The sequence below is a fragment of the Podarcis muralis genome, chromosome 18 (assembly GCF_964188315.1).
Source record: "Podarcis muralis chromosome 18, rPodMur119.hap1.1, whole genome shotgun sequence".
Taxonomy (NCBI): Eukaryota; Metazoa; Chordata; class Lepidosauria; order Squamata; family Lacertidae; genus Podarcis; species Podarcis muralis.
Genome location: NC_135672.1, coordinates 2,984,649 through 2,995,324, shown reverse-complemented (window position 1 = coordinate 2,995,324; position 10,676 = coordinate 2,984,649). Strand labels below are relative to the sequence as shown.

The following is a 10,676-nucleotide window of genomic DNA, read 5'->3' as shown; positions in this document are numbered from 1 at the left end:
TTCGCCGAAACGCAGACACCTCTTTCCGATGCAGCCTATATATGTGTGCTGCTTAGGGGCGCGTTAGGCGCCCGTGCCAAGCGGCGCCTCTCCTCTCCAACAGGCTGGCGAGGGTGCCATCATCTCCCAAATACCATCTTCATCCCCAGGTTGGCAGGGTCGCCCTCTGCCGCCCCTAGCGGCGCGCTCCCGCCAGAGCAGCCTCCAGCTCCGCCTGGGAGCGAGCGAGCAGCAGCCAGAGCGCGAGAGCCCAGGCGCAGCGGCGGCTGCGTTTGGATAGGGCGGGGGGGGGACCTCACTTTCTTTCCCTCTGCTCCTGCTGTGCCCCACTTCAGCGGCCCCTGATGGGCGGGCCCTGGGAGACCCCCTCCCGGCTGCCTCCTTAGGGGACCCCCCACCCAGCGCGGGTGGGGGGCGGGCGCAGGGGTTGCGCGCCCCTGCGCCTTGCGCGCCCTGCCCTATGGAGAGGCGCCGGGCGCTTTGCTGCTGGTGGTGCCTGTCGCTGCTGCTGGCGGGGCAGCCGGCGGCCCGGGGGCACCCGCAGCCCTGCCACATCCTGGCACGGATCGGGCACACCGTGCGCCTGGGCGCCCTGCTTCCCCGCGCGGGCGAAGCCGAGAGCCGGGCGCGCAACGCCCTGGCCCGCGCCAGCCGCACGGCCACCTCCGCGCTGCCCTACAACCTCAGCCTGGAGGTGGTCCCCGGGGCGCCCCGGCAGAGGGACCCGACCTCGCTGGCCCGCTGGCTGTGCCAGGCGCTGGTGGTGCGCGGAGTGGCCGCCGTGCTCGCCTTCCCCGCGTCCCGCAGGGAGCTGCTCCAGTTGGACTTCGCCGCCGCCTTCCTGGAGATCCCCTTCGTCAGCATCCGGGAGGAGGAAGAGGAGGAGGAGGAGGAGGAAGGCAGAGGGGGACAAAGCGCGAAGACCCCCATGCCCTTCAGGAGCCGGGTAAGGAGAAAAACGCCCCCTCTTTTCATTTAAAAAAATCCTCCCCGATGGAGAGCCTCCTAGGGCAAGAGCAGTCTACCAGCCCACGAGCAAGCAGGCTACAGATTGACTTGGGCAGCTGGAACTCACCAGAAACTTCTCATGTGGGCGCCATGAGCGTAGCAAGGATTTATGTTGTGGGGTCAGGTTTTATGCTTCGGAGGCAGAACCGAGCTCTGCAAAACAATTGATCTGTTAGTTAAGTATTTGTACTTATTTACTTGATTTAGGGGGGTGAAGCTGCCCCCTGCCACCCTTGGCTACGCCTCCATTGCCATTATAAGAGAACAAGGGAGGTGTTCATGGTGAGGTCTGGCGCCTCTTTCTCTATAAAAATAGCACTGGATTTAGGGATCATGGAATTGAAGAGCAGGAATCCTGCCCACAGCCGTCCTGGGCTCAAATAACTAACCTTCTGGTTGGGTTCCTTGAGTGATGGACCTGGAAGGGACTTTTTGGGTCATGTGGGGCAGTGCCCACCCTGCTGTGCCGAAATCTTAGCTTTGATTGGTTATATGGTTGAACCTCCACATGCAAGGGCAGTCTACCTTGGAGAGGCCTCAGGGACAGGTAGCTAAATGAGGCTGTCATTGCCCTTCAGGAGGAAGGCAGCCCTCCCTGTCAGAGAGCCTGCTCACAGGATTCTGCTCACAGAATGATAGAATTGTAGAGGTGGAAGGAACTTCAAGGCCCCCCCTTGCAGTGCAAGGATCACAGCTTTGAATGGTTGGTGTCTAGGAACATCCACAGTCAGGAGCAGTCTATCTTGGAATCACCCAGGCAGCGCACAGGCTAAACGTGGCTATTACTTTAAAATATTTCTCCACCCATCATATGCAAAGTCCACAGCTGGTTACAGCTACATTACGAATGGTAATAACGTAATATGATCTATTATTTTTTATTGTCCTGAAATACTTGTTATTCTTATTACTTGCATAACTCATTAATACTGCTGTGATTGTGGCCGTCGTACCATTTTATAATGCAGTATTGTGTTCTTTTCTCATAATTCAAGAGTTATTATTGCTTACATAACTTATTAATTAACTGTACTGTATTAATTGTATGTAAGGCTACGCATAGGATCATAGAACTGTAGAATTCAAAGGGACCCCCTTGAGTCATCTAGTCCAACCCTCTGCAATACAGGAATCATGTCCACTCAGAATTAAGTCCCACTTGAAGCCATGGAGCTTGTTCCTGAGTAAGCAGGTAAAGGATTGCAGCCCAAGTGGCTGTTATGTCCGGGGTCAATCTTACCTGAAGGTCCTGGATGCAGAGGGAGAAATGGCAAGGAATGTCTGCAGCTATTAGCTATGATTAATAATCCTTTTATTGCTTTGATCCCTGAGCTTCCATGTTTGGGAGAAGTCAACCTCTGAGGACCAGAGGCTGGCAAAAGGCAGCAGAGCAGGCAGTCCCTGAGTTGTGAGTACACCTGGCGAACTTCCATTGCAGGGGCAGTCTACCTCGGCTGGAGAGAAAGGACCGGGGAAGGCTGTGAGCCTCGTTCTCCTCCATCATCAGTACAGTATTGCCAGCTGCCTTTTCGGTCCTCCTTCCCCTCAGAGGTCGGCTGCATCTGAAGCTGGAAGTTTGAGGGAAATTGTTCGGTCGCAAATGCCCATTTTGCACCCGTGCTAAGAGGGAGGTTGTGGGTGGATAATAAGTGGTCAAGGATAATCAGGGAAGGATTTCCCTTTCCCTGGTTGGCTGGACTAGACGGAGACCTCTCTTGGTATTTCTTCTTGAAATGAACGGAAATATATATTCTGATGATGATGATGTACCCAAGGGTCATCTAGTCCAGCCCTCTGCAATGCAGGAATAAAAAATAACAACAGCCCTGTAAGTTCATTGCTTCTGCCCTTAAAAGGTTCTGTCAGCTCCTTATTAGCCTTTGCATGGCAGGGGGTTGGACTGGATGACCTTTGTGGGTCCCTTCCAACTCTGTAATGAAACTGAGCCTCTCCATATAGACACAGTCTACCTTTGAGCACCAGCCGCCGGGGACTAGGAAGGCAGCATCGCCTTTATTCCATGTTGGTGTCCTTTCTGAGGACACGGATCTGTCTCCTGTTTGGCAGCAGGATGTGGTCCTTTTGCCCCAGTCCCAGCAAGGCCACCCCCACCCCACCCTGTTCTTATTTTAGAGCAAAAGCCTCTGCATCCAGGGGTAGTCTACCCTCTGGTGCTACAGACAAAGAATTAGTGGGTGTCCGTTTTGCATCCCACTGTTGGAGGCAGGAAACTGGGGTGGGTGAAACCCTTCCCCTCCCCAGCCTGATTTATTTTGGGGACACACACACACACTGAACTTTCCCTTTCCCACACCAGTTCAGTTTGAACCCAATGTTAGCCCTACTCAGAGTAGACATACTGAAATGAAAGGCACTGCTTACTCCAAGTAAGTGAGGCACAACCCAACAGGGTGTGTTTTTTAATTGAGGGGAACGATGACTGTCATTAGGCTTTTCGGCTCTAAGCCCAGGACCGCTGGCTTCTAATGCTGGTGATTGATGCAAGAGGCGTCCGATCGCCCGCTCTGGAATAAACAGGCGCAGCTGAGCAGTTGTTCAAAAAAGAATCAAGCCTGTCGATGGGATGTCATGCTCAGAGGTGCTCTGGGCCCCGGGACCCGTTTGTGGCTCATAAATCAAGATAGGAAAGCAGAGGGGTGGACGGGTGTAATCCTGCCACGGTCCTCTGCCAATTCATGCTGGGAGTCAGTAATCCTTCCATTGAGCTGGTCTGTACTACAGCTATAGATATAGATACTGGAAGATTCACTGGATAGCTCAGCTGGTTACAGTAAATGCTGAGAACGCCAAGGTTGCAGGTTCGATCCCCGTGCGGGGCAGCTGCATTGCAGTGGGTTGGACTAGATGACCCTCAGGGTCCCTTCCGACTCCACGAGTCTGTGATTCTACATCGATATCCTTCCTCCGCACGCATGAGCCCATGCTACTGCATTCCGGTGGCCCAAAGCCACCAGGAACCCCATCTGTGCCAGACTCTTGGCCGTTCTGCGTTTAATTTTGTTTCTTAACGGGAAGGGATTTGGTAGCTCTCGGCCTGGGAAGTTGATTTATATCAGAGGAGACGGTCTAGCTCAGGGCTGCCGACGCTGGCGGGCAGAGACTCTCTGGGGGTCTCTGGCTGGGAGGGGGCCTCAAACCTGGGACTTTGTGTGTGTGCAAAGGAGGGGACCTCACTGCTGAGCTGTGGGGTTTTGCCCCCTAAAATGAAAATATTTTTGTCCTCAAGATTCTGGTTTGAACAGGGTTACCAGAAGCTCAGATCCTTTGGCCCATCAACATTAGTGTTACCTGCACTAACTGGCAGTGTTTCAGGAAAAGAGAGGCGCCCAAGGTCGCCCAGTAAGCTTTGTTGACAGAAGGCAATTTGAACCCAGCACACGCTGCTTCTTCCTCCACCACGCTACCCATTGCACCGCACCACCCCTGAGAGCTGAGAAGCGGCAGCTTTGCTACCGCATAGCTCAGTCCGTAGAGCACGAGGCTCTTAATCTCAGGGTTGTGGGTTCGGGTCCCACATTGGGCGAACGTTTCCTGAGTTGCAGGATGTTGGACTTGGGGGTCCCACCCACATCTACAATTCTGCAGTTCTATGTTCTTCATACCCTGGGTCAAAACAGATACCCCCTTCCTCCTGGCAAGCAGGCCTAGTGTGAAGACTCTGCCCCTTGTTTTCTCAGCAGATGACAGCAAAAAAACCGGTCATATTTATTTTTTTTGCAAAACTCGGAGGGAGCCCCCCCCCAACTCTCTTTGAATGTATGGGGAATGCAATTGGAGTGGGGATAGGGGACGAAATTGCTAATCAATATGTGCTGTGGCACCGGGACCTTGTCACAGCAGCAGCCGTCTGTTGCAGTTTCTAGGGACAGCACAACGCCTTTTGGATTTGGGGAGCAGAAGATAGCCAAGTCAGGTGCAAAGATTGGGGAGGAATCTGGTTCCAGCTTTAGAAGGAGTTGGTTGTTTTGTGACACCAAACAAGCTCAGGCCTCCTCCTTCCTCTTTGCCACTCAAGGCTGCTGTTTGGCAAAATCCAGGAATTATTCCAAGATGATAAATAGTAATATCCTCCCAAGGTCTTGCCAAGATCTGGGGGCAAAGGGAGGGACTTGATTTGATTTGATTTGATTCTTTCTTTTCTGTTGTTTCCCCTCCTTTCCATTGCGCTGTCTTGTCGCCAGGACATTAGTGATCTCAGAGAATTCCTTCCTCGTCGCTGCTTTCCTTTGGTCCAATTCCCCGCAGCCAATATAGGCAATCTGTATTTTGCTCACAGGTTCTCGATGGGGGAAGGAGGGAGAAAAAAACCAATTCCCTCTCGGCGCAGAAGCAAAAGGCTCGATTTTAAACAGGTTTCCAAATAAACCTGAAAAAGAAAAGCACAGCCTCTTTCAAACATCACATTTTCAGACCTGTGAGGTGCATGATTCCCAGGGGCTGGATGCAGAGAGGTGCGCTCTTGTGACATTTAAGCACATAAGAAGTTCCTCAAAGGGAAGCCCACAAGCATAATAATAATAATAATAATAATAATAATAATAATAATAATAATAATAATTTTATTATTTATACTCCACCCATCTGGCTGGGTTGCCCCAGCCACTCTAGGCAACTTCCGACACATAATACCAAACATTAAAACTTCCCCATACAGGGCCTCCTTCAGATGTCTTCTAAAAGTCATTTGTTTATCTCCTTGACATCTGATGGGAGGGCATTCCATAGGGCGGGCGCCACCACCGAGAAGGCCCTCTGCCTGGTTTCTTGCAACTTCACTTCTCACAGTGTGGGAACTGCCAAAATGCCCTCGGAGCTGGACCTCCACGTTTGGGCTGGATGATGGGTATCCTTCAGGTATCCTGGGCCGAGGCCGTTGAGGGCTTTCAAGGTCAGTGCCAACACTTTGAATTCTGCTCAGAAACGTACTGGGAGCCAATGTAGGTCTTGCAGGACTGGTGTTATATGGTCCCAGTCACCAGCTTGGCTGCCGCGTTCTGAATTAGTTGTCATTTCGGAGTCACCTTCCAAGGTGGCCCCACAGAGAGCGCCTTGCAGTAGTCCAAGCGGGAGAAAACCAGAGCATGCACCACTCTGGCAAGACAGGGCGCAGACAGGGAGGTAGGCAGCCGCCCTGGATGCAAAATTGACCTGTCCATGGACAGCGGTGAGTCCAAAATGACCCCCAGGCTGCACAGCTGGTCCTTCAGGGGCACAGTGACCCCATTCAGGACCAGGGAGTCCCCCACCCCCACCCACCCCTTGTCCCCCACAAAACGGCACTTGTATCTTGTCAGGATTTAACCCCAATCTGTTAGCTGCCATCCATGTGAGAGCAATAGTCTTCTCCCACACTTGTTTACCACTAAGGTAGACTGCCTCTGTTCATGCAGGCTCCGCTGAGGAATCATAAGAAACTCCGAAGAGCCCTGCAGTGGATGCAGGCCAATGGGCCAGTTAAGTCCAGCCTCCTGTCCTCACAGAGGCCGACCAGATACCCCAAATGGGAAGCCCCCCACAAGCAAGACCTGAGTGCCACAGCCACTCTCCCCACTTGCAACTCCCAGCAACTTGTGCTCAGATATAATGGATGCTGGAGGCAGAACATTTGGCCATCAATAAGTTCTTGCAAAGCCCAATTTGCACGGCAGGTTTAGCAGCGGTGTTGTAAATTCCCCGAGATCTTTAGAACCGTCCACCCTGCCTTCTTTGCCTCGCTCTTTAGAACGCAACAGCCATTTCTTTGACGTTGCCACTCGCCCATCCGTCAAGAAGCACAGCAGGTGTTGAGGTTCCAGCTAAAAAACAAATTAAAAAAAAATACATTTGGCAACTTTTCCGGAGGTTTTTTTTACCTTGACATCGCTCCCTTCTGCCGTGAAAAATAGCCTCGTTATGGAGCAGATAACTTCTGGATCCAAGGTAAAGTGACATCGTAGATCTCTCTCCTGCAACAAATGAAAGATGAGTCAAGACGGTCATCGCTTGGCAAGGCGAGGTCTCCCATCTGCAGAGGAGAGAGGGAAGGAGTTGGGCTGGAATAGAGGTGGCTTCAGGGCTGAGCACGGTTTATGGTGCAACACGGGGAAAGTTAACCTCCCCTTGGCCTGTAGATTTCTCCGTGGCTGGTCTTTGAAGGGGCACTTTCTCTCTCCAAATGGAGGTGTTCGTCCATCTCTCAAGCTTTGTTTGGCCCTGACAAGCCACACAACACAGGCAATATAGAACCGTAGAGTTGGTGAAAGAGGAGAGTGCAAAATATGGTCTGAAGCTCAACATCAAAAAAACGAAGATCATGGCCACTGGTCCCATCACCTCCTGGCAAATAGAAGGGGAAGAAATGGAGGCAGTGAGAGATTTTACTTTCTTGGGCTCCATGATCACTGCAGATGGTGACAGCAGCCACGAAATTAAAAGACGACTGCTCCTTGGGAGAAGGGCAATGACAGGCCTAGAGAAGTAGAGACGTCACCTTGCCAACAAAGGTCCGTATAGTTAAAGCCATGGTTTTCCCAGTAGTGATGTATGGAAGTGAGAGCTGGACCATAAAGAAGGCTGATCACCGAAGAATTGATGCTTTTGAATTATGGTGCTGGAGAAGACTCTTGAGAGTCCCATGGACTGCAAGAAGATCAAGCGCATCCATTCTTAAGGAAATCAGCCCTGAGTGCTCACTGGAAGGACAGATCCTGAAGCTGAGGCTCCAAGACTTTGGCCACCTCATGAGAAGAGAAGACTCCCTGGAAAAGACCCTGATGTTGGGAAAGATGGAGGGCACAAGGAGAAGGGGACGACGGAGGACGAGATGGTGGGACAGTGTTCTCGAAGCTACCAGCATGAGTTTGACCAAACTGCGGGAGGCAGTAGAAGACAGGAGGGCCTGGCGTGCTCTGGTCCATGGGGTCACGAAGAGTTGGACACGACTAAATGACTAAACAACAACAAGAGTTGGAAGGGATCCTGAGGATCATCTAGTCCAACCCCAAGGAGTGCAGAAAAATGCTGGCATATTATTTATACCCTTCCCCTCTGACTGGGTTGGCCCAGCCACTCTGGGCAGCTTCCAACATACAGTCGTACCTCTGGATACGAATGGGATCCGTTCCGGAGCCCCGTTCGCATCCTGAAGCAAACGCAACCCGCGTCTGCACATGCACGGGTCGTGATTCACCATTTCTGTGCATACGCGTGACGTCATTTTGTCCATCTGCGCATGTGCGAGCGGCGAAACCTGGAAGTAACGTGTTCCGTTACTTCCGGGTCGCCGTGGAGCGCAACCCGAAAGTGCTCAACCTGAAGCATATTTAACCCGAGGTATGACTGTACAGTCATACCTCGGGTTACAGGTGCTTCAGGTTGCGTTTTTTCGGGTTACAGACCCACCGAAACCCGGAAGTACCGGAACAGGTTACTTCCGGGTTTCGGGGGTCACGCATGTGCAGAAGCACTAAATTGCACTTTGCGCATGCGCAGAAGTGCCAAATTGCAACCCGCACGTGCGCAGGCGTGCTGCTGCGGGTTGTGAATGTGCATCCCGCATGGATTACGTTCGCAACCCGAGCGTCCACTGTATATTAAAGCATGAAACATTTTTTAAAACTTCCCTATCCAGGGCTGCTTTCAGATGTCTTCTAAAGGTTGTTTAGTTTACTCATCTCCTTGGCTCCGGGGTCGCATTTCCCCATGCCTTCCAACATTTTCCAGATAGAAATAGGGACTTCCTAAGGAAAAGTGGGACATTCTGGGGTAAAATCAGAACCTGGGACAGCTTCTGTAAATCCGGGACTGTCCCTGGAAAATAGGGACACTGGGGGGGGGGTCTGGCCTTGGGGAGAGGGGCAGATATTTTCCCTCCTCTTGTGAGAGTCATTCATTGAGAGCTTTGGAAACCACCAGTTGACAATGAGGGGCCCAAAATTAAAGCCAGATAGCTGTGTCAATCTGCATCCATTTGCCTCAAATTGTCACCTTGTCCTCCCCGCCATTTCACTCTTTGCTAAATAAAATCAGCCAGAGCCTGTCAGCAGAGAGGAAAATGTTTGCCCAGGGTGACCCCTGGGGTCCCGCTGAGTCTCTCCAAAAAGATAACCGGCTTCCATTAGTAAATAATTGCTTTGCCCACTTACAATCTCAAGGACATCCATTGCAGAGACTCCCCAAAGCCTCATTCTCAGCAGGGCTGGAGTTGCAGACGTATATTTATGGGGTAGCAGTGGAGTGGGGTTTGGGGAGGGGGCAGGAGATGGCGGCTTTCCTCCGCCAGGGCATTCCTGGTGATCTATATCAGCTGTGAGGCAAGAAGGGTTATGATAATTGCATGATCCCACAGTGAGGATCCCCCTCGAGATTTTGCCATGGCCAATTACTCGCTGCTCCCATCACTGCTGCTGGAAAGTGTGTCATTTGGGGAGGGGGAAAAGCTGACTCCGTAGGCAGCGCAACGAGAAACTTTCTGGGAGTCTGGCTCACTTTCGAAATTTGGGGATCGGGGGCTCATCCGCCCTGCACTTTGATAATTTTAGACCCCAGACTAAGCAGCCTTCTGGCGGGGGGCTCATTGGATCAGAGATGAGGTGGTGGAGGGGTCTGATGTGGCCCTCAAGATCTCTCCCCCCCTCCACCCTCAGGGCTCTCCCCAAGCCACAGCCCCTCTCCACAGGCCACACCCCTCACCAGCTTTAGTGCTTTTGGCAACCTGGAAATGTGTCCTTGAGCTCTGAAAATGCGTACCTTCCAACATTTCTCTGATGAAAATAGGTAAAGGGACCCCTGACCATTAGGTCCAGTCGTGACCGACTCTGGGGTTGCGGCGCTCATCTCGCTTTACTGGCCGAGGGAGCCGGCGTACAGCTTCCGGGTCATGTGGCCAGCATGACTAAGCCGCTTCTGGCGAACCAGAGCAGCGCACGGAAATGCCGTTTACCTTCCCGCCAGAGTGGTACCTATTTATCTACTTGCACTTTTATGTGCTTTTGAACTGCTAGGTTGGCAGGAGCAGGGTCCTATTCCATCACCACCACCATCATTTTATTATTTATACCCAACCCATCTGACTGGGTTAGCGGCAATATTTCAACAGAACCTCCATGGCCAGTCAGTGCCTACCTTTGAATACGAGGTCCCATCCCTCCACGGTTTGTGCCATTCCCAAATGTTTCCTTTTCCTACAGAGACGGGCACCAACAGCTCCTATTTGTGTGGTGTCATCTTGCAAACCTCCGCCAGGGCTTCCATCCAGCCCACAAATCTCTCTTGCAGCAAAGTTGCCACCCGGAGTCCGGAGCCTGAGTTAACTTTGGAAAAGCTGCCTGGGCACTTTCCGTTTTCCTCCTGCCTCCTGTCCAAAGCCATATAAATGATGGTTGAACTCGGAGAAGAGGTTTTTATTGTGCTGTATTTTCTCTGTCTCCAGACAGTCTATTAGAAAGTTCTGGACATGGGCAGCTGGGGCTGGTAGTTCTCCTTGGGACTTGGCTGAAGCAGCAAAGTCGGCCGAAGGAGGAGATCTGGTGGGCTGGACAGCCCTGTTTTAAAGCCAGGATACCTCAATCAGTTGGATAGTGTTCTCGAAGCTACAAACATGAGCCTGACCAAACTGCGGGAGGCGGTGGAAGACAGGAGTGCCTGGCATGCTCTGGTCCATGGGGTCA

At 52.1% G+C, this 10,676-nt stretch overlaps 1 protein-coding gene across 1 annotated transcript in view; it reads left to right on the top strand.

Moving 5' to 3' along the window:
* The first annotated feature begins 251 nt into the window (after positions 1–251).
* GRIN3B (glutamate ionotropic receptor NMDA type subunit 3B) overlaps positions 252–10,676 on the top strand; it is a 37,380-nt gene continuing 26,955 nt past the window's right edge. The window contains exon 1 of the mRNA XM_077921937.1: positions 252–946. Coding sequence (XP_077778063.1) covers positions 461–946 — 486 coding nt within the window. The 5' untranslated portion in view covers positions 252–460. The remainder of the gene's footprint in view (positions 947–10,676) is intronic.